Below are 25,059 nucleotides of genomic sequence, written 5' to 3' on the forward strand. Positions count from 1 at the left end.
GTGATTAGATTTCAGCCATGGCAAAACAACAAAAAATACAACTTGCGTTTTTGCAGTCAGGTGACACTAAATATATGCCAGAAGCACCAGATCTGAGAAAATGAATTGTTTGCACTATTCGAATCGGCTTTATGTCACTTCTCCTTTTTGGGTTCTCGAAATAACACCCTGGTGTCCATTATCTGCACGCATAATTGCTATATTGATTTTCCTTGTTGCTTCTTTCTTTTCATCCCGCCATGCTTTCACTTGCCATTGTGCCAAAGATGTTTTTGAAAGTAAAGGTTGATTGCCAAGTATAATACTGTTTTGGAAGGACAAACTGTATCATTGCTTTTGCATATTTGGCCCTAATTACGACATACCACACACATTTAGTGTTACTGCAATCTGTTTTCACAAGCCCACTGTAGTATTTTTATTTTTTTAAGTCCATTACATGTCATGGTAGGATACATAGATAGATGGATAGATACAACACAAAGTAAAGAGACATAACAATCTATTAATGCTTTCACTATCAGTTTAGTAATACAGTAGCAATGCAACAACAAATAAAACATCTATCCCTGGAAACTGATTATATATTCAAACCTCAAACACACCCTGCGTTAACATTGTTGTTTTGTTTGATCTTCCGGATTTCAAAGAGGAGGGAGAGGCATCCTACCATCGGATAGACCCTGACAATAAACTCCATGGAGGAAGAGCTTCAGGGACTTGCTGCCTTAACTGCAGGAAAGCTGCATGTGTGCGGAACATGAACAGGCTTGTCAGGCTGTGATACTGTCTTTAGATGCGCACAAAGAACTCGGAGTAAAAGCAGTTTCACTAAAGTACTTCCTCACTGCGAAAGGGGCACAGTGTGAACTTCGTTTCTTTTCATTACTTATCAGGCGAGCCAACCCTTCAAACATCTTTTTTCTGCTAGGTGCCACAACCCTGAGAAAAGCAGCGCTAGTGATAGATGTTATTAATCAATTTAAGGGAAAAAAAACACAATCATTTTTATTATTTTTTTTAACTAAGTTTAAAAGCTTAGTCAAGCTGTGGATGTATTCGCTGTGTGGTCTGCATGATCTGAAACGCTTTACTCCAAACTAAAAACCTCAAACCTTTTCACAAGTCTTTCCATTATATTTGTACAGCCAGAGTTTAACACATTTGTCCCTGGATCTCTGATGACTTTTGATTCTAATAATCCTCCGTTTATTCCCGTCTCTCCTACGAGGGGGTCAGAATTTTATATAACTCAGTAGGCGCATTGCTAAATACTTACACAACAAATGACATTCCTATCATCAGCAGCTGCAGTTTGTGCTTCACTAGGAAATATTAGCATGTCGAGTGGGTAAACTTAAATGGTAACCCTATAACATGCTAAGCATACCGGGTTCAGATAAAGTGTTTCTCTGCAGAAATAAACAGAGTACCAGGCACTGAAAAAAGTCATTCATTTAAGCTATGCTGCACCAAGGAAGAAGAGGCCACAGTACGTTAGAATTAAGTATGTAGTGGATTATAATGCCTTCCATATAATTTATTGTTCACTTATACTTTCTTATTTTTCTTACTGTGTGGAATTGGGGGGATTGACTTTTAAAACAATAATAAATCCAGTATTTATATCACGGGTCATTAACAAGGCTGGTTATTATGATCACCCTGAGCCACTGTCTCCAAGCTCCCATATAAAGAACTTTAATGATTTGGTTTATTTTAAAACAATGCAAATAATGTTTAACACTAAATTGAAGTTATTTAGGATTTTTCTCAGTACAGGAGCGTAAGTAAGTCATTTGACAGATTTTTGTATTTTAACTTAATAAAAAGAACTAAAAAGAGATTAAACAAAGATGTATTTCTGTTGTTTGGGTTAAATTGTGGACTGATGCTGATACGTGCATCAAAAAGTGCAATTGTTTGTGGTCTTCAAAGGAAGGCTCTACAAATATGTTTTTGCAGGTTACGTGTGAGAATATTGTTGGTTATCTGTTGTCGATGTAATTTCTTTTTACGTGGAAAGGGTATCTTTATGAGAAGAATATAGGCCTATAGGTATTATTTGTAATATAGCTATGGATGTCAAAGAAATTATTTTGCACAGTCTGGGTGACATGTAATAAATGAATGAATAAATAAATATCAAATATTAATAATAAATGTCAAATTTTGGTACATTCCTAATAAATTGTTATAGGTGGATTAACTTGTAAAACTATGCGAATGCTAGATCTCATGACAGTGGGTTCTCAGATGTGACCAAGTTTTTTGAGCCAAGTATTTTAAATAAAGACACACAAGCAGCTGCACACATTTTATCTTGCGTTAATGTGTACTGATTCCTATCAGTAATTGCTGTCTAATGGCAGGTGGAGAGGGTGGGATCTGGCATCGCGGCAGCTCTCCAATGTCCAAGAGAACAAGGTCCTTGTTAATTACTACCAATTACCACAAATTTTGGCTAATCATTTGAATCCTCTGCGATGGTGATAAAGAGTCATGTTTCTGACCTTCTTTCAAAGCATCGCACAAATAGTCGACTGAGATCATATTGAATTCAGATATTCAGAGAACTTCCCCATAAAGTTAGGAAAAGTGTCATGGTGCTCATGGGTGACTTTTTCTGCTTTACTAATAGAGAGACTGTAAAAATGAACTAGCCATGTGAAAAGACAATTCATTTCTTTTTTCCCTGTTACAGGAGAAAAGAAAGAGTCCACAGATGTCTAATCATTTACTGTAGATTCAGAGCTATCTACTTATGCCACCTAGAAATAAAGTGAAGGGTTCTGTATGAGATCCTAGCAGTAATTTCAGCAAAGTGTCCCTAAAGGTTAAACAGAGATGGGGAAGAAACTATCTTAGACCTCTATCTGCTCAGTGCAGAATACTTCACAGAAACATTTCCAGCATGATAGAGATGCTTTTAATGGTTTTGTCACGTAGGCAGATGCATCTGTTGAAATATGTTAACAGTGCTTTGCTTTTTGTCTCTAATTTTTTTTCTTAATTTAAATGTACAAGTGTTGATTTCTTTCACTTAAATTAATTACCTTATGTCTCTGCTGGAGATCATCATAGGTAGAAAATAACAAATAATATAGAAAGTTGTTTTTCTGTTTTTAAGCACACTGCTTTTGTTGTTGTTGCTGTTAATATTCTTAAGGCGTCCCAAGACAGACATCTTTTCTCTTCAAAATCCTTTACATTACCTTTACATAAGCCAGTGGATTCTCTCTCCAACATTTCTCTTTTCAAAAGTTGGATTTTGTCCTTATACTTTTATTCCAGACACCTCTTTTTCACGGAGGAAAAAGTTCTTGTTTTATCCAGCTAGTGACCTTATTTTTATAGCCATCCTGAAATCTTTGAGTATGTGTACACTCAGACGCCCCTTGGATGTCGTTGGCATGTCTCCGAAGCTATTTTCTCAACTATGAATAATTCACCAGATATTATTCCAAAGGTCATCTTATAGTAATTAGTACCCTGCTGTTGACTAAACAGCCTCTAGGTACCTGATGGCCAGTTTAATTACAATTTGAAATGAGTGTACTGTTTGACAATCTCTATATGTTCTCCTGACACTTCAACAGATGACACCTTGAGAACTAAGTAGGCTTACAATAAGTTGGTGCTTGTTAGCAGATGGGAATGAGGATGTGGGGTGTATGTGTGTGTGTATGTGTGTATGCATGGCAAGCATTCAAGTCACTGTAAGGATCACAAAGTTCTTTCTGTTCAAATATGCAGTAATTACTGGAAATGCAGATTTGTGTAGTTGGGTATGTGTTTTGACAGTGCAGACATCCTTGGGACTTTCACTGTCTCATTATTAACCAATTACCATGGAAAACTAATGGGGCAGGTCAAAGCCAGCTCTCTTAAGGAGATTGGGGACTGAGCATATGCTGAAGATGCTACGAGATGACACAGTCCAGAAAGGCTTTTGAAGTCTTACAAGCTACATGACATGACTCTTTGTGTCACACAAGTTAGGAGTCAGTGCCAAGAGATCCTGTCATGTCCTGTTGTTGTGAGCATCAATAGTGTACTGTATGCCTGAGGTTCCCCCTCTGAGGTCTTGTGTATTCATGAAAGTATAGTGGATAAAGCATTAAGCCAGAAGGGCCTCAGGTAGAATTCATAGCCCAAGGGGATTGTTGAGGCTGTTTTACAGTTTGCCTTTGAGGCATCAAAGTTCTCATGGATGGATAGATTGAGAGATGAGTACTTGGCTGATGGATGACAGGGACGGTCAGATGCATGGAAGACAAATACACCCGGTAAAGTTGTATTAAAAGCAACAACAACAACAACAATAATACATTTTATTCACTTATCCTAAACCTAAATTAACTACTCGTGTGTTCACGACACAGTCCTGTTGTTGTCTTCAAATGGTTTCAAATCATACTTTGGTGTTTCACCAGAGGACTATTTGGAAATAGGAGTTTTTTTCTGCTGTCTTATTTACTGTTTTCTTCATCTTCTATATGCAGTTTCAGCAAACTTTGTTTAAAAAAAACCATACAAACAGTATTTTATGTGTCATGGGGTGCAATGCATGCCTGGTGGAAATACAGTCTTAAATAGATGCGATGGGATTGCAACTTAGACACATTTTCCTGTGTCCTATGGTCGTTGTCAAGATATTGTTCAACAACTGATTAACAAGATAGATTATGGAAGCGCCACTGGGGAAAAAAACAAAAACAAAAACTGGGCATGTCTTTTTTTTTCTTCTTTTCCAGAATTCTGAGAAAAAAGTCTGAATTCTAAGAAAAAACTCAACATTCTGAGAAAAAACTCAAAAAATTATTTTTTCTCAGAATGTTGACTTTTTTCTCAGAATTCTGAGAAAAAATAATTCTGATGAAAAAAGTCAGAATTCTGAGAAATTCTGACTTTCAGCAGAATTTTTCTCAGAATGCTGACTTTTTTCATCAGAATTATTTTTTCTCAGAATTCTGAGAAAAACGATTTTTTTTACTTTAATCTCAGAATTCTGACTTTTTTCTCAGAATTCTGGAAAAGAAGAAAAAAAAGAGGTTTTCTCAGAATTCTGAGATTAAAGTCAGAATTCTCTTCTGTTATAGATTGATGGATAGAGAAATTCTTCAAATTTTGTGTCTAGATCTTTCTGAGTCACTCACAAATTATGCATGTATTATTGTTACAATGCTTATTCTAATCTTCTTAAAATTTGCCGCTGACAACCCTTTATAATATCAAAGTAAAAAACAACAAAACTATTTAAAACTTACCGAAAACCACAAACTAACTTAAACTAAATTGAAATCAAAAATTAGAAATTAGATAAAAAACAAATAAAAGATACAATCCGACAGTTGCACTGGGTCTTATTCTGCCACTTGGTACAGTCTGAACTGCTGAATTGCAAGTGATCAACAGCAGTTGAACTATTGGAATTGTTTCCACTGCTTTCAAAGTCTCTCTGTCTGTTTGTCTGTGAATTAGGCAGTCTTGTTGCATTGAAATTTAGGTGATTTTGCTTTTTTAGGCGACACCTTGACAGTGCAGTTTAAATTTAGGTGAATCAGCTTCTCAGACAGCATGCTGAGGTGTGAACTCTTTACATTATTTCCTCAGAAGTGCTAATTTGCAGAAGTGAAAAAAAAAGGTGACATGTCACTTCCCATTTGATCGATCGTCTATCATTAGCTTGTATTTGTCATAATTGGAATATGATGACAGTATGCTCTCACGTTGCTTCGCTGATACACCACTGCTCTTAGAAAACCTTATCAAACAATAATTAACAGTGAAGGACAAACATGATCCATTAATTCTTCAAGGACTCAATATTTAATGGCTCAAGTAAAATTCAATGACAGGAAAAATCATTTCACCATGTAAGTTAATTTTTTTCATAGATTTATGTGGGATATCTTACAAAGGCATAACAACACAGACTGTATAGCTTTAACTAAGAAATACAGATTCGCTGGCAAGCACTGAAGCCTTCTCTCAACGCAAACTTGACCTGACTCACTGATGACTAATTTACAAGCATATACTTAAGTCTTATATCGTATTTTGATATAGTTTTTTACAAGATACATTAGTGTACATAAAATACTCTGGCAATGTACATGCCAGTATACACACCCACCCACGCATACATGCAAGGAAATACACGCTCTCTCATTTACACACATACAACATCACTTGTTAACACTTTCAAACACACCCTCATTGATATTATGTATCAATTTACATTACAACTGAGATTGTCATCTCCTCAGTTCTCACTTTTTTCCCTTTTGCAGTTTTTATGAACAAAGTGATTTATAGAATTGAAGTAGGCTTTAGTATTTACCATGTGTGTCTTTCCAGTTTGTGACCCTTATTACTAGTTCTTAGGGGTACTGCTATGTACAGCTTAAATTCCGGTTTACCTGACAGTATAGATGTATAGATAGATTTGTGTGCACGTAGGCGTAAGTGGTATGCACACGTCACAAGGATTGACCATGTACACGGTGTAACATTGGTTTGTTCCATAAGACAGACAAACGTGTAAAGCAGTAAACATCAATACTGACATCACTTCTAATGACTGATGCATGAACCACGTAGTCAAGTGTCAAAAGGCCTTGTGGAAGTTCAAACAGTTCATGCAGTTTATGACACAGCTTGACATGTTAATCATGAAACACATTTCGAATAGAAATAGTCTTAAAATAAAAAGGAATCCTCATCTTTATGTATAGCGTCGTCTCTACATCTATTGCTAGGGCGTAAGAAATTTAAAAAACTCAAAAGTAATAGTGAGAGCAGAATCATGCAAAGTCGACATTTAGTCTTTCCATTTGATGTTTTTTAACGGATGAAAATTTTTGACACAGAGAGAGTACTTACTTAAAAAAAAACAGGACATTCATATGGTATGCACTTTGTTCTGAAAATAAATAAAACACCACTTTGACCCGTGAGAGGACATAAGATATAACAAAATGAATGCGGCCACACAACAATAATAAAAGAAAATCATATTTTTGCAAAAAGCAACATCCTGCTGGTGTACATTCATGCAGTTGCTATAGTATTCCTTCTAAAAGTAGTATTTCATGTAGTCTTTAATGGATCTGCTGCAATATTACAGTACATAGGAGTTATGTAGGCAGAGTAAGTCAAAACACAGGGTACAGTTAGTATTGTGCTCACGTTGCATGTGTGACTGGGCAGTGTATTTTAAACAATCACATTTTTATTATAGTGTAATAGTGTGTTAACTCATACATGTTCTCTTAGATACACTCTTTTCATGATATGAGAACAGTACAGATTACCATATTTAGAAACAAGCTGACATTACCTATACTGATTGAATTAATTAATGGGTACATTTCTTAAAAACCTAATTCTTATTTTGGAAAAATGTTACTAAGAATTTTTTTTTACCCTTCACATAGCTGTAGACAGAACTTGAAAAGACTTTTAATGATTTTGAGACAGGTTTTGGATTAGACATTGTGATGGCAGATATGAAGTGCTGGATCTGTATTTGGCAGAGATAAAATTCCAATTTTCAGTGACATCATGATGTATGTTCCTTTTGATATGTGCTCCTTTTGATTAAAAATGCATTGTTCATATCATTGTGTGATGCCCGCTCCCCCTTCCGCACTCCTACACCAACACCAGTGGAATCATATGAAATGAAAATGATAGAGAAAAGAAAATGAAAGTATTAGTAAATAGGTCGAAATTGGATTCCCAAACAGGGCAATTTCCATCAGTGTATGTTTATAGGAGGATTTAACTTTTGAATTTGATTCATTTTCATAATTGACTAAGGTGAAATTGAATTGCCCCTTCTTTTTTTATTTTTAGTCCTTGACGCCGTTCCTTTAAGTGATCGTTTCACAAAGTCTCTGATAAATCCCCTTTATAAGGATAAGAGCTCTGATCTGAGAGAATAGGTGTGGCAACTAATAGCATACTAACACAATTTGCCTTGCACCCTCCCTTGAGAATACCGTGTTGCATTATAGATTTAGGCCTGTTCCCAATTTGCAAGGTGGTACTACAAAATTAATCACATGAATCATATACCTGATGATGTAGACACCTGGCTTGGATGTTACAGGCAAGAAAAATGGATATCAGCAAAGTCACTTATTGCTGTAGCAATAGATTATACTGCACCCAATCTGTTACAGCAGGAAGTTAGTCTGAAGTAGTTATTATCATCAGTACAATTTGCACACACCGGCAGTGATGTAGTGTGTTTATCGAACCTTGTGAGCGACAGCCTGCAGGGAGGGCCTTTCAAATAGTACCGATGCCTATTCTTATGATAACTGCCAAAATAACATTAACATCAATAATTCAGCTAGACTCAAAGCCCTGAAGAAATTTTTGCTCCCTGGTCTATTATTCCAGTGTCAACACATTGTAAAAACTGATAATAGAAACTTTGCAGTGTAACTTAGTGAAATGAAAACAGAGTAGTAATTAATAGCAGGAACACAGGTGTTAAAATACAGTGGGAATAAAGGAAGTGTTAAGTTGCTTTTGCTGTGTTATTGTCACCTTTACACTTCGTCTGCACACGTAGAGCATGTTTTAGGAAAAGCAATAGATTTAATCCAAACCTCCAAACCACAATGAGGGTCACTACAGAGATCACACATCAAAGTAATTAGACTGAGAATTTCATAATTGGCTCCAGAGCTGTTACCATTTGAATGTTTCTCAGCAGCAAAATGAGAGAAATAGAAACAAAAAGGAAGAAAACAGAGACGACATTTCCAAAGCGCATCTGTCTGCTCCTTTCAAGGCTAAGCTACTGCGACAATGCTAAGTGTGAACATTTTCTTAATAGAGTTGGCAGGCATAGAGCAATCACCACATATGAAAAAAACAAAACAAAAAACGTATGTGTATGTGCAACGCTTTGTGTTTGTGGGTTTTTTTATGCATTGGTCCAGGGTGAGAATGTAGAATTGTAGAATTGTAGAATGCAAAAGAATTCAAAAGACGAAGATGCAGCACTGTCTACTATTGGCCCAGTTATGCTTTGTAGACATTTTTTATCCTTCTGAAGCCCCTTGACCAAAATAGTCTTCTAAAACATGTCCAGACAAGACAAAAGAAACATATTCCTCCACCAAAAAGGTTTGTGCCATGTGCTTTACAAAGCAATACTTCACTAGAACATCAACAGAAAAAAAAACCAAAAAAAAAACAAACCATCCACTCAAGAGTTTGTAATTAGCATTTAGCCCAATTTAGCTCACATAACACAAAGTACTGCATTTGCTTTTGCTTCTGTGCAGGGAAATTGTCTTTTGGAATGCACTTACACAAAACTAAACCCAAGGAGCTGAAGGTGTACACTGGCCTTTTTTATCGCTAAGCAAACTTCACCAAACAGAAAGCAAGATTATCCTTTTTTTGTGATGGATCTACTTTGGCATATAACCATTTATTTATTATACATGTGTCTTCTATGTTAAGACTTGCTTGCTCCTTCCTCGCTTGTCAGACTGGTTTCACATGATTTCTTTTTTTAACATCATCATAATTATCTCCAATCCATTCTCAGATATCTTAATTAGTGAAACTGAGCTTGAGCTGGTCATTGAGCTGGTCAAGTTATTCCAATTATGCATACCCCACAAATACGCATACATACTAATCTAATAGTTGTAGGCCATCTTTGGATGGAGTCACGTGTATGCTAAGCCAATGAAGATCCATGTTTTACTATTACAACTGGTTCTCATGTAAGAAAGAGCTGCCGCCCCCACCAGTCTGCTGCCCGGGAGAGGAGAAGCTTGCCAGGGGAATGACCTTGATGGGGTCCTCCTTCTTACTGCAGTGTCTATCCAGGGTGTTGTAGAACTGTGGACGATTGATCCCTTTGTCCAGTTCATCTTTTTTGGGCACAGACCTGCCCAACGTATGGCGGCCATCCATGACCCCCATGCTGCCCATGTTAGCTTTTATTCCCCGGGCACAGCTCTGCTGGAAACCAAAAGAGGGGAGGGCAGCAGTGATGGCAGTAGTGGTAGGGGTGGAGATGGGGCTGTTGCTGCCAGGACCCTGGAACTGGGCCAGGGCTGGGGGCATCCAGCAGCTGTCAGAGTGGCCTAGTATTAGACACTCCTGGGTACAGGTCTCAGAGGCCTCAGCCAAGGCTTTCTGCAGGTTTACCTCGATGGCTGTAAAAAAGCAGACAAAGAAAGAAGGGGAAAAAAACAAAACAAAGTTAAAACAACAGGTCAGAACATACAGAGAACTGGAAAACAACAATTTTACTGTGGTGATGTAAAAGGGCTGAATGAACTCGTGAATCATAATGCAAATAAAAGAAAGTTGTCCACTTATCAATGGTTGACCCAGAAAATGTCAGCCTTTTAGTGAAATGAAAGTCAGTGATAAATGTTTCATTTCATCTTGTAATGAGAAAAACACCAGCAGAGCATTTAATTTCCATTGGTATTCCCATGACTCTGTCTGTTTACCTACAATATGCACTGAATTCCCTGTAGCTTAATTAGTTAGAAAAAAATGTCTTGCTGTTTGTGTCTTGGATTGGCTTTACTGTATTCAATTTTTAATGAACATCTTAACAAAATACTGTTTATTTTAATCACTGTCAATGTGCCACTCCTTAGACTCCTTTGATCTTTTAGAATCCAAAATAAATCTGGTCAAATAAGCTGTGAAAAAGATACGAATCATTCCAGAATCTTATTCAGGTAAAATTCATGCTCGTTGGGCCAAGAATTAGGCTGCACGCTTGGAAAAATTAGGGGGAAAAAAACAAAAAATCTGAAAACTCAATGAAGAGGCAAAATGGGCAAGGCTAAGCACTCAGACTATCTCATCTTATTATCCCAGAACTGACATCACATGTGGAATGAGTCTGGGATGAGACCTCAGCATTGAGCCTCTGCAATAAAGTCTGTCATGCCAGATAATTAGAATGTAAAACAGTATGCACCAAGGCAACCAGAAGCCTGCAGTGTTATGGTTCCTAGGCCATGCAAAGGCAAGAGGGGTCCTCATTCAGACATCACATCTCTCCTCTAGGCCTCAGCTTCAAGCTGTCATGCAGAAATTATTTAGTGTATTTGCATAAGTAAGAATGCTTTAAATAATTAAGGCGTCTTAGACCCTAGTACGCTGGAAAGACTATTTCTTCCACACGCAATTCTACATAGTCTATGTGAGTCTCTTTCCCAGACATCTTCCTATCACCTTGTTTATTGTTTTATGGCTTTTTATGAATGAAAATGAATATCGTGATTACCGTCTAGTAGTAATACGAATTGTCTTGATTGCTGCGTAACGGCACGGCGAACATGCTTTGTATATCGTTGCTACCCTACACTGAATACCACGACGTCAACTTTAATTATAAGAGTAGCTACTGAAAATGAATCACCTGGTATAAATTGTAAGGATATATTTGAAGTATCCACGTGGAGTCAAATCTGTCCTCTCCATATTGAACTGAAGCCGTGAAGCGGGAGTGTATAAATCCCCTGGGCGGTAAATGTGTCACCTTTCAAAGGGTCACTAACTTAATTAAGGGAAAAATGGATGCTGCTTTCTCATTCTCTGAGCTAGGACAATGGGGCCAACCCAAGTCTCGGCCGTGCGCTGATTCAATCTTTCTCCAAGTGTTTTCTCCTGTTGGTAATGCCTTTTTAGGTTGCTGATGTTTTTGATTAGGTAATGTAATTAGCATAAATGCCCTATTACCCACCCAGACACACAGAAAATGTTGCCTTGTCCTCAATATTTTTCCTTCCTCCTCAGATTCTATTTAAAGGTGACGCTTTTACAAATGAAAGGTACGTTTTCCCTCTATGACCTTAGACAGACTGAACTCATCGCATTTCTATGTCAACAGCCTTCAATGCCTACAAATTTTATATGAAATATTTACCGACCCGCCTCTCTCAACGACATGGGCTCGTACTATTTTCTATTCCGGTGGGGTAGTTTGGATAGGCGGCGGCGGCGGGTTCGGGAGGGTGGGCACACGGTATGAGTGATGTCGCTGACAGCTCTTGCTGCCTTCGTCAGCTAGAGGTATGCCGCAGCCTGCTTGTGATGCCGCTGTCTTTTGTATTCAGGGGGAACAATTGTACCCCACGGAGCTTTTGGGAGAAATCACACATCACTGATGCCACAGATCCCCTGATGCTGTGAACATACTTTTCTACATTCCCTTCAAGGAAATTTGAATGGCAGACAAGTGGGGATAATAGCAAACAATGAGTTGTAATAGAAGTGAGATCAGACGTAGTGTTCTCGTTTAAGATGATTTATTTTTACTGAGTAGCATGCGTTTGAAAAATAACTCTGATAACTGTTTATTCTGTTAATTTAACATTTAATAAAAGCAATTACTGTAAATAATTGTTTCCTTCCCAAATTAAATACTGTTTGCTTTATGGCCTGTTTGATGGTCTAGGTGATCTATTCTGCATTTTTAGACAGTGTGTCACACTTTCGGGAATATGCATACCAGCCGTACCTTTCAGCATTCTTGTTCTGCAACATCAACACATCCTGTGGCCAGCCACAGATCGAAAACTGCTGCATTCACCTTCAGCTGACCTTCCATTTGGTGTGGTCAAACATTTACAGCTTGTATAAATATTGAACAAGTGTAAGAGAAAGGTGTGAGGATGCTGGATGGTGTGTAAACCATTCCCAAAATGTTTTTCTGGGTGCTGAATGAAAATATAGAACAAATAACATCCCGCAATTTGACTTTAAACCAGGTGGGGTTGATATAATGCAAATGCCTCTCACTAATGGGAGTACTTGCAATCTTTTAATTAAAAATATAATGGGGTTGAAGACAATGCCTGGAATGTGTGCAGCATTTTACAACTTGGTCCAATAACTTTACACAACTTTGTGAGGTATACTATGTTTGCTCAGACTTTTAAGTTGTGTAATTTATGTTTTTTTTAGCTGAAAAAAATAACATCAGCACTGATATCACATGAAGATGTTTTTCACTCTGCTTGGTCCAGTACACCAACAAAAGCAATTAAAAGCTGCATAAACCCATTTTGGAGGCAGACATAACAAAGTGTCTAACTGTGTTATAGCATACAGATGGTCATCTTGTTTTTTACAGCCTCTGTTAAAAGACATTTTATATTATTCTAGTCATCTGGGGTTCAGGTGACACGCTGATAATAATCTTCCTTTAAGTGTAGTTTTAATCTTATCCCAGGAAACAAATTCATGTTCTCTTAGCCATCCAGGCTATTCCCACATCACTTTTCTATGTCAGTTCATACCACATAATGCTTGGCTAACGGCTAGTTTGGCATATGCTCTCATAAAAAATGAGCAGCCAACTCACATTTTGCCATTTTTATGTAATGAATAGAACAGCTTCTGCTAACTCTTAAATTACTGTGGGCAAATCCTTTCTGTTGGCACGTAACCAGCATTAGTTATTTTCACTGGACCAGCTGACCAGTCAGAGTGTGCTTATTCGTTAATCATTACTTTCATTTTTTTGCTTAATGATGTTGTTTGGCAAACTCAAATAAATTGGTAATTTCACAACTGCCTATCGCCCACTCTGCAATCCAAGAGCCTAGAAGAATTCAGGCAGCCCTCTTGAACTTACACTCACGCACTACAGCTGGTGACACAGGATGCCATTTAAGTTGATGAGGGCTTAGTGCTTCGGATTGCATTCAGATTCACTTAATTTTTTTTCATGACCATAAACTTCATCAGAACATGCATGTTCTAACAGGCAGAAACACAAATGGACACACACATACATAGCTAGGATCAATTTAAGCAGCTTATTGGGCCTTTTCAGTACAATAGCATGAGATATTTAACATGACAGTTGATGATATTTACCGACAAAGCTTGTTACATCTTGATGAGCTTCACATTAAGGTCTGCACACATATCACGATTCAAGTCATTATTTCAGCATGCACAAACTCATTATTGCTAATTAAAAGGATAATTGCATGCATCTAGGACATTAAATTCTTCCAACAGCCATCAAGAAGGTGGACTAGGCCCGTGACTCATCCTACAGAGTTAATTGGTTCAGTCTTTGCAAATCTTTTGCAAGAAACTTGCATGCATCTATGCATCAAACACATTTACTCTCAAATGAAAGCCATATTATATATTTTTGAATTAATGCATGTGTCATTTAGTAAAATTATTTTTAACAGAAAGACTATAGAAGTTATTTATAGTACAAAACTTTATTAATGTAGAAACATTCATAAAAATTATTTAATATAAACACATCTTTCTCCACCTCAAACAATCTGATTATTAGATGGTGATGTATGGATGCTCATAGCACTATTTCACACTCCAGGCCTGTACTGCATTGACTGAGGATCTTATTTTCAACAAGCTGCTGTGCCGTGTTGTTGTGCTTTTTATCAAATATACATAAATCCTCAAAAAAACTGTTAAATTGTTATCCAACCCATCTATATTCTTGGTTCATTTATACCACACCTTTAAGCTAAGCTTTTAAATTCCCATGATGCACAAAACAGCCCCCGGGCTCACAGTCTTCCACTAATATTTTATTGCTTTTAAAAGCACAAATCACTACCTGGCCACAATTTTCAGATATTTCAGAAAAAAAAGCTTAAGGTCACACTTTCAGGAGCAAAAATTTCAAAGTATATAAGAACATATTAATTTGCACCATGTGTTTAGGATCTGTCTGTCTTGCTGCACAGTTGCAGTTTTCTCCATTTTCAACATCTCTGCCCTTCCATATAATAGAGTTGAATACGATTCCATCCTAAACGTGTAAAAGATATTGCCAGTGTTATATTTATAGTCAAAAAATGCCCCTGTAGCTATGGATTTGCTGATACTAATTTAACCTCACTGACATTTCATTTTTCATCTGCATTTATGTAGAGTTACAACAGCTTCAGTCAATTTGACACCAACAGGAATAACAGTGCCAAAAGATGCAAGAGCCTTTTAAAATGAAGTCTGCGACTTTTATCAAAAGTTATCAAACCAGGTAACACAGTTATCAAGAGTGCAGACTGAGTGTTATTATACATTATATGTTCTTGTTTGTTAGATAGGAAATGAGAAAGAAACTGGGAAAAGAAAAGAAACAAGATACACTCTGTACAAGCACGTGTCTTGTCTCTGGAGGGAGACCAACACACAGAAATAGAAGAATATGAAAGATTATTTCAAACAAATAGAATCTCAGTAGAAATAATTGGGTTTGTAATTACTAAGACTTTATCACTTCACTCGGCCTTATGCCCACTCCAAATGTACAATCTGGATAAGCAAATGGATGGTCATTAATAATAATAGCGCTATTAAAACCCCTTGGTGTTGCACTGAAAAGAGGGATGCCATTACTTTCATCACAGCTCTGGCAATCGTCATTTGAAGGAGAGACAACTGTCTAATTTTCACAGCATCACAAAAACAAGACGGCATTTCAACATCCTCCTTCCTTTCTCAGGGCTTACATTTTTGATGCTCGTCTTATAGTTTGATGATGTCTACTGATGTGTGAACTCCTGTTGTACTCAAAAGCTTTAAGCTGAGACGGATTTCTGAAGAGATGGAAATGATATGACAACATCTGTGACTTCACTGGAAAGGGCCAACATTTATCTGAATCAGTCTGAAAATGAACTTTGTAAGCTTCAAATGCTGTTTGATTTTTTTTCTACTTTTATCAGGAGGAGATACATTAAAATCCCTGATGAAGATGACATTGTTAAGCATTTTCTACACTAAAAATTTTGATTTCCAAAATTCATGCACCAAAATGGTGAAAATATTTTGACCAATAAAACGATCCAAATATTACAATAACGTGTTTTTTACAGGGATCCATCACAAAGAGAATAAAGAACGTTTAGCGGAGCTAGAGTTTAGCAAGAAGTTAGCTTGCTAGTTTCCCTCTAAAGATGACATATCACAATGTGACTGAAGTATTTCTGAAAAAAAAAACAAACACACAGCAGTGCAATAGCTTTGGGCATAGAAAAGACAGAAGGCTAAGTAGCACTGAGGTTTAGAGTGTTAATGAAGTCGAGCTACCTGACGCATAATAACCTGCCATGTGGTGGCTAGCTACAGTGCTATGATTATGCTAATACAAACGCATGAGTACAAGGAAAATGTAGAGCTCAAGATTAGCCCATCCACAACATGAGGTTAGTAATTAACACGTTGGACTGTGGTTTGAATTACTTGCTATCACAAAGTCTTGATTCTTAATGTCCTCCTCACATGTTAGTTGGCCCAAAAGTTGAAATATTTAATATCTGGGACATGCCGAGGGTTTTCTCTGGCAAGTTTGACCACTGATTGATTACTTTGGCCCCCCCAAAGGCCCATGTTTTGGAAATAGGGCTGATACATCATTATTTCATGAACTGATAAACAGACTGTCCTTGCAGCCAAAGGGATGGCTGTAGAAGTAATTAAAGCATTCCTTTGTGGCAGTAGAAAAATGACGTGTTTGAACTTGAGAGTTTGTCCAAATTAACTCTGAAGAGGCTCTCCAATCCAGCTACTTCTGTCGTGTAAAAAAAAGCTATGCTGAGGTAAACAGTTTGTAGGGGCCTCTTTGGAATTAATTTTAACATGGATTTATGGTATTATGTTAAAACACACGTTGGGATTAGCACCTGCCTTGTTTGGTCATCCTCAACAGGCATTAGAACCCCTGAGAACTTTTACTTGTGTGACAAGCTCAGTGTGGATTTTTCCACTGAAATACATTATTTAGGGCAATTCTCTGTTGCAAACGATACAAAGCCAGATATAAGAAGTGGCAGAGTAATAGTTGCCCCTTTTTACTTCTTAAAACAAATAGTGCCAGATGTAATGAATGGCCTTTTTTGTAAAGGAGACAATGTGATGCAGATAAGAAGGGAGCAAGGTTGTCCATATATACTCTAGACTAATTACTTTTGATGCATTTACGGAGACATTCCTGACAACGGTGAGTCTCTGAGCCACATACGTATTTATCAGCACTTGTGGGACCTATACAGTTCCTCGCCTGTAATCCATCTAGCCTTGTCTTCTCTCGACCCTTTTTGCTTTCCTAGTGTTTGACCCATTGTAACTGAAAGTAATTGCAGGCAGAAAACAACATCTAATGATTACTTTATCTGGGAGTCTGAGAGAGAGTGAAAAGTCACAGACAGGTACTTTCAACAAAAGGAGGAGGCCTTTTTGTTCCCGACACACAATTTCAGACAACAAAGAATATTATTGACTTGCCAGAGATTAGAACACCAAAACAAATAACAAAGCACAGAGAGAGGACAAAGTGCACAAAGAGAGAAAGGATCTCTTGAACAACCAAGTGCCAAACACTTGCTTCTTTCTTTTTGTTGCCATTGATTAAAAGTATGTTGTAGGTAGAAACACCCATTTCTCCACTGAGAACGTACAAAACAGAGAGAATGTACAGACTTAATTTAATGCAAATTCCTTTATCTCCAAGTCACCTTTGTTGTGAAGAACAAGAAAAACCCTCAAATTTTCTATTTCGCCCAGCATAAAGCGTTTGCTAAAAAAGCAAGCCCCGACATCAACAATCACGACTGTGTGATTTCCATCAACAGAGAGCACAGTCGGGAAGGTAGAACACAGAAACAGTTTTCTTTCACTTGACTTTTTGTGTGTGACATTGGTTGATTACATCTCCTTCATTATGTCTGGACCACTATTGGGCCTTCCCACCTGAGGACAAGATGCCGGTGTCACCATCAACACAATCAGGCCTGGCCAAATACTCAGCATGGGCCAGATAGATGAGAGGTGCAAACACCATAACAATCTGCAATCAGCGCTCATCAACACAATGACACACAGAGGTGGAGGCACAGAGTTTCTATGGGGGGGTAGAAACACAAGACATGTTGATGTAGGTACACACACACACACTCTGATGCTTTCATTTGAAAATCTTCTACAAGGGTAGCAATTCATTTTATTTTTATTTTTTTTGTAAACCTGTATGCTGCGAAGGCACTGGATGAAAGTGCAGATATACTGTACAGGTGTGCTGTTACCAACAAAAAACCAATACATAAATGTATATTTATAAGACTAAAAAAATTGGATCTACCTTAAAATTCATTGCTCGTGGATGAATGTCTGAACATTTCCATATTGTGGAGATAATTTGAGAACTGGGAAATGGAAATAAAGCGTGTAAAATGAAAAGGAAGTAAAAAAAACATTACTGGAGAATTAAGACAGAAAGAAAAACAGGCTGATTAAGTGGGACATAACAAAGCACTCTGATATTTGCAAAAAGATTGGATTGTTCCAGCAGGAATACTATCTAAACAATCATGATTTTTAGGAAATGACTTTGATCTAAAAATGAAAATGCCACTCATAACACTCTTAGCTTTCGTTTTAAAATCAAATCGGAAGCTGATTTGAAGCATAAGCAGGTCCTCAGAATCAAATCTATTATGTAAGAACTGGATATTTTCTGAAAATAGCTAATAACTATGAGACCCCTGATTCACATGATGGAAAAAACAAAACAAAAAAACGACTAGACAGACAAACTGTACAGCAGCCACCGACGTGCTACCTCCTGTGTCGTGTAACAAGCAAATTCATCACACTGACCCATTGCCCCCAATTATTATGGAAAACAAGAATGAATCAAATTAACATTGAAGAAGCTCTCCAGTCCAGTAGCTGTCTGTATAGCCGATGGATTCAACGACAGGAGAAGAGAGGGTAATAAACAAGGTTCCACTGTATATGCTATATATCTTGCAGTCATTGATGATTAGCTCTGTTTTCCCTTAGCCATACATTATGGTTATTGCCTTCATGGCCGAGCAGATAGGAAGCGGATACAAAGACATTGTGAAGCCCATCTTTCAACTGATAACTGGCAGGCTGAAAACCACTCAGCACCACGGGCTGCATGTTTTCAGTGTTTGAGTAATCTGGACATGCTGAAAATTGTAATCTCTTATATGACAAAGGTGAGAGGAGGACCTGATGTTTTTGTTGTGCTCTGCCAGGATGTCAGTTTATTGTACAGTGAGGTATTTTTGAGGGGAAATCATTCACTCTGTTATAAAAAATGAGTCTCTCTTCAGGAGTCAGCAGCCAAAGTCCTGGTGTTTTGTCCTAATAGGCAATACTGAAAATGTGTAATCTGTTTAAGGTGTCAGTATCAGAGGCAGACACTCATGCTGCCCTTTTCTCCTGCCTTTTCACTCTCCAGCTTTAAAATGTTTTGCAGACAGCTTAGGCATGAATGGAGGCTGTATACAGCGTTAGCGACAGTCATTAGTGATGAGCAAACTTGCATTTGCAATATCAGTGTGTATGGTAGCATGGTAACGGTTTTAATATGAAGGGCAGACTCTCCCCAAATCCCCCTGAGCATGTACACTTTAAAGGTTTTCCTTTTCCGAAGCACCACAGACCCTCCTCCGGGGACAACTATTAATTTTTCACTGGAACCTCCCCTGAATAATGAATTCTGTCCTATTTATACGCTGTGATAAGTCCACTGAATGTCTAAAAAGGGGTTATCGTGAAAAGGGTAAGGCTTTCAGAGAAAGACCTGTTCCTGCTTAACATGTTTAATTCATCCGCATCGCCATGTTCTTGAAAGCAGGAGAAAAGTCATATAATGTATCACTGGCAAACATGAAAGCAGACACAAACGGCACATTCAATAAATCACGGCTTTACTTTTACTGTTTTGATGTTGACTGTCACAATCCTCCACCCAAACACCAGTCGCTGAAAGTTCAGATATATGCTTTTTACTCCTCCAGGCCCTGGCTGACAGATATGCTCTCACTAAAATCACAGAGGTACTCAGTGGCTTGTGTTAATGTTTCTGTCACAACGCACTTTATTTGGGGTGTGCTGAGTGCAGACATTGTCAACTAACGCTCACAACAGAGAGAGCGACAGCCACAGATAGACATGCAGAGGGGCAGAGCGCGTGGAAAATGGCAGTTGCTGAAACATAAGCAAAAGAGGTGTAAAGTTAAGTCCATAAATAATTCAATAAAAACTAGAACATGACTTCAAAATCTGAACAAAAAGAACAACCTAAAATACTTTTGATACTTAAAATAACTGTTTCTGCCGTGACTTTATTACTCCAGGATAGAAAAATGCTTAATTTTGTTGCAAAACTATTCATTACAGTCTCACTGTAACTATAGCACATAATAACAGTGTATAGTTGGAGTCAACATTTAGCAGTGTGCAAAAGTCTTGAGCTATCCTTTCTTTATATCTCGCTTTCAAGGAGCCAGGCTTTGTTGTGTTTTCTTTAACTGTTCTTATGCAATAGTTCTCCAGATGGATGCTTTTTCACTTATTCTGACATTCAGCAGAGATGGACACGTCAGGCTGCTCTGCAAGCTAAGTTAACTAAGATAACATCAAAGTAAACAGAAACAATAATATGATGCTATTACAATATAATGTTACAGATAAGCAGCATTTCACTTTTTAGCATTGCATTTAATTGATGTTATCAGCTCACCACAGACTTGCTTTAATTCTCATTTTCCTCTTTACTTTTTCCTTTTTTCACTCCTAGCAGGGTAATGATGCCAATCCTTTTCATTGATTGGCATCACTTGTAATGGGAGTGAGTGCAGTCAGGTGGGGCCCCCTTATGGAGAAATTTTGGTTTAGCAGTGGCAGCACACGGGCAATCCATTGCCAGCCTGTGGGGAGCTTCAGACTGCCTGTCTACCTGCAGAGAACGTCTGTTGCCTGATGGGGGCAGAGAGAAAAATATGTGGTACCACAGGTTTGTGGGCTACTTGTACTTGTGCTGTTGGTGGTCCATCAACCAGTCACAGAGAAGAGTGAAGTTACATAATTTCAAAAAGCTGTACTTTTCATATTGTATTTGGTTTTTTGTCTCTGATGTTTTTGTGATTCTCTGCCGTCACTTCCTTTCTGTCCCACATGCAAATGTCAACCAATCAGCATTCAACTGACGCATAGTGTCATCCTTGTTGAGCACTGTGCATTTGGGGTTTTAGTGGACTGCAGGGGATCACATTAGTGGTGATAGATTATAGGCCTTCTGTAGGCAAATATCTCCACAAATGGATACAACTGCAATAGTATAACTTAGAATCAGACAGTTCAGGTCTCTCTGACTTTCATTACAAACTTTGCACATTGCCACTGCTAAAGTTTAAGGTTTGTGAGCCCTTGGAGGCTTCCAACTGGCCGGAGACTCTAGGAAGATGCGTGCCTTACTTGATGGCACGTGGCGCCTCTGGGAACACTACCAATCTATGAATTGCCCTCCACATTACTGTAAGCAGACAGAGAATGAAACAAAAGTCAGAAAGCAATGTCCCCCAAGAAGCCTAGAGAACTGTTCCTGAAGACTTCTTAAAGAAATTATAAGAAAGTGTGCCTAAGAGAATTCGGGCTGTCAGGAATAAAGGTGATCACACTAGATATTGACTTTAAAGCTCTTTAGAGTAGTACAGGCCCTATGCCTTATGTAAAGTAGGTTCACTGATTGTATTCTGTCTGCAATGATGAAGGCAGTCCTCCAGTGGCTACAGCTTTCCACAGAGGAGAAGACAGTTAACAGTTACGTGACTCCTTTGCGCTACAGACTGCCAACATCCCATTGACCTCACTGTCTTTTATATTGTTTAGTCCTGTGTGCTAACTTGAAGATATTAACACGCCACACCTTTGATTTTTCATTCACTCAGGACACCATCCTCTTTGTATTAAAAAATGTCCATAAAGAGGGTAGAAAAAGTGGTAATGCAAGCTGTATCTGCTATATCGTTTATATGTGTTAGCACACTTAAAGAATTAGATTGAAAGTACAGGTAGTTTGCCGCAGAAAGTCAAAAGTCTTGGATGTCACTAACATGTCCGTATGTTTATGGAATTATTAAAGTAATTGCCAGCAACCCCCGGCTCATCGATACAATCACCCCGGCTACACTGACATCACTATAGCCAGCTCTATTTGGGGCTTTATTCTAAGATACTGTGTCTGCTTGTGGGCATGCACATATCTGTGCATGTGTGAGAGCGAAACAGAAACAGGCTCTCTCTTTGTAATTCAGTGTGTGAAGGCACCAATACCTATCTCTATGATAATTTCCTATTCACTATGAGCAAAGACAGCAACACTGATACAATTCATTTCCCCTTTATTAACTGGTGCGGAAATGTTGGACCCAGCAGAAGTGACTTCTGAAGTCTTTCGGGGCTGTAGGGTGGTCGAGTTTGTTTTACGGCTGGGAAGAGAAAGCTGCTCATACAGGGTGGCTGATCTTAGGGGTCCAGCATACATAATAGTGTATCTGCCAGACAGAATTTTAGTCTTCACTGAACATTTAGTGGCCTCTCGAATCTACATGATACCTTGAGCGAAAGTGTATCAGTTCCAAAAGTACACATGCTTTTTCAAAAGAAAAAAAAATTAAACTGCCCAGTTGTCTCTATAAATCTTTCACAAAGTTTCGGTATCATTTGTGGTGTTTACATTCCCTGGTTAAGTTTCATGTGTGACATCCAGAGGCAAGTCCAGTCAATCACAGTGACATTCAATTCACTAGAATTGATGACTTGCCATTTTTATCTAGCGCTGATGTCCTTTTTATTTGTCTTCATCCCTGACTTGTCCTCTCTCCACTCTGACATTGCTAATTATTTCAAACTATCAGGTAGACAGCTTCAATTTCAATTAAATCTCATCTTCTCTGTTGACCTTGGAGTGGAAAACAGGGTTGCACTCGCAGCCCTGAATAGTTCCTCTGGAAGTTATGGGTGTCATTTAAGATTTAAATTCAATTTGAGCTTGACTTCAGTGAACACACAGTGAGACAGAAGTGTGGTCAGTATATGTATTCCAGTAACACACTTAATGTGATAATCGAGAGGGACCCAATTAAAGCTTCAAGGCATAACTGGCTACTCCAACACACCCTGGGGCAGCTAGCAGATTTACAGCCATACGCTGCTAATCTAGCTGTCTAGTAAGGGGTATGAATCTTAATGCACCGATGTTAAGATGACATACATGACATGGTAGTTTATGCTCACAGTATTAACAAGAATGTAAATGTAGGTTTACCAACAGAACGGTCACTTGCATCAAACTCATACTAACTGAAATATATACAGTATATATGTATTATTGAAAAGAAATGTAATTAATTTAAAAAAAAATCTGCAAAAATAGCTACATGCAGTTGTAGAGCCTGCTGAGAAAAAAGAAAGAAATGAAAAACAGAGACTAAACAGAGGGCACCATGTATGTAAGAAAAACAATTACGTGATATTGACAGCTAGTGCAATCAAACGCTCCCCTGCCAGACTCAATGAGGTGCCAATCAACTGAGTGTCTCTGTGTCGTGTTATTGCTGCTACTGCTGCCTTTCATTTTAGAGTCAGAGGAGATTCTGGCGTAGTGAATCATCAGTCGATACCTCAGAGCTGACGGTTAATGCTGATTGATGACACTCAATCCCTTAAACCAACTCCCCAGCATACCCGGCTCTCATCTGTAATAAACAGTAAGGCTAACAATAATAATAATAATAATAATAATAATCAAGTAGTATTGAGATAAAAGTATAGACATAGTGATATAAGTCTTGTTTTAATTAATACTGTGCCCAACTACCATCCTCCCCCCCATTTTAATGACTTTATTGCTGCTTTTTTCCCAGAAATGGGTTCCTCTGCAAATATTTACAAAAGGTCATCCATGATTGATTCAAGCTATAATTATAAAGATTATTAAAACAAAAGACGGAACACTGGGTGCTTTCTCCACATTGTCCAATGAAATACTGTGAATTCAAATGCCATCAAAAGAATGGCATTAGCCAACACAATGTGCAGACGCTGAAGAACAACTTAGTACACACATGCAATTAAAGTGATTCTATCAAATGTGACATTTCTATCATCATAACACTCTACCTTGCACTCCTTTTGCCTTCACCTGTGGTGACTTGCTCATGACTAGAATAATAGAACAAGACCACTCCTCGACAGAGAAAAAGATAATTTCTATCTAATGTGAATTTGTGTGAAACATGACGATAGGAGCCTGTAATAGGCACTTTCTAACCCAGAAATGTCAAGCAGAAGGAGGAACATTGCAACAAAACATAGGTATGAAATGGAATTGGTCAGGACTGTCACCCCTAGAAAGAACATAAAGTGATTCTCTCACTGTTCTACGGTCTTTGTCTCTACTCTGTCTGTCTCGATTTCGTGCTATTTGCGCTTCTCTGCCTTCTTCTTGCTGTTTATTGTCGGGACAATTTCAGGTAGTCTGATTTATTAAATCACGCTTTGGAAAAGGCAACTTCCCGTGCTCGTCTGGATACAGTCTAAAAATATATTGTACGCTCAACCTCATCCAAACATGATCTATAGTTAGGACCAATTCTTGCATTTCTTTCTTTCAGTTCTCTCCAACGCTGACTTTTTGTGGTACCTTTCAGTCAATTTACTAATTTGCAAGCATGTCACCCAAATAATGTCTAATTTGAAATTCAGTATGGAAATGTATTCACACTTATTATTTTACCATTTACCAAAAGTTTGTTTCTTTAAGAAGCAAAAGGAATACACAGCATTCTATAATATTGTTAGAGATTAAAACAAGCTGCCTGCACAGTGCTTTGAGACCGCAAGTGATGTGGGCTCGCATCCCCTTGATTCCAGTTGCCCTTTCATTCATATGTGCTTATAAAGAGCAAGGTTGCCCAATTATCATTTAAAGTGGTTAACATGCCCCAGCTGGCATTTCTTTCCATTTTCATCAAAACTATTATTCATTGTCATTATCAAACATGTTGAGAGCCCTCGTTGGAGTTGGCTGGCTATATTGCACATCTTCGCTTCAAGTACCGGTAAACAAACCTAAAGCTGGCAAACCCGAGTGGCAATATGGGAAATAATCATTAAGAAGCAGCTTCCTTGAAGCCCTGACCCGTCAAAAACAATTATCAAGGATTCAAATGCTAT

General features: G+C 38.0%; 1 protein-coding gene across 1 annotated transcript in view; it reads right to left on the minus strand.

Moving 5' to 3' along the window:
• Positions 1 to 5,824: 5,824 nt before the first annotated feature.
• The window catches only part of pcdh11 (protocadherin 11), a 138,133-nt gene continuing 118,898 nt past the window's right edge, over positions 5,825 to 25,059 (minus strand). The window contains exon 7 of the mRNA XM_086258001.1: positions 5,825 to 10,199. Coding sequence (XP_086114127.1) covers positions 9,745 to 10,199 — 455 coding nt within the window. The 3' untranslated portion in view covers positions 5,825 to 9,744. The remainder of the gene's footprint in view (positions 10,200 to 25,059) is intronic.

This window comes from Aulonocara sp. 'chitande type north' Nkhata Bay, linkage group LG2 (genome assembly GCF_057382095.1).
Source record: "Aulonocara sp. 'chitande type north' Nkhata Bay isolate Kocher_YH1m ecotype deep benthic linkage group LG2, A_spYH_male_GT1.1, whole genome shotgun sequence".
In the NCBI taxonomy this organism is placed as follows: Eukaryota; Metazoa; Chordata; class Actinopteri; order Cichliformes; family Cichlidae; genus Aulonocara; species Aulonocara sp. 'chitande type north' Nkhata Bay.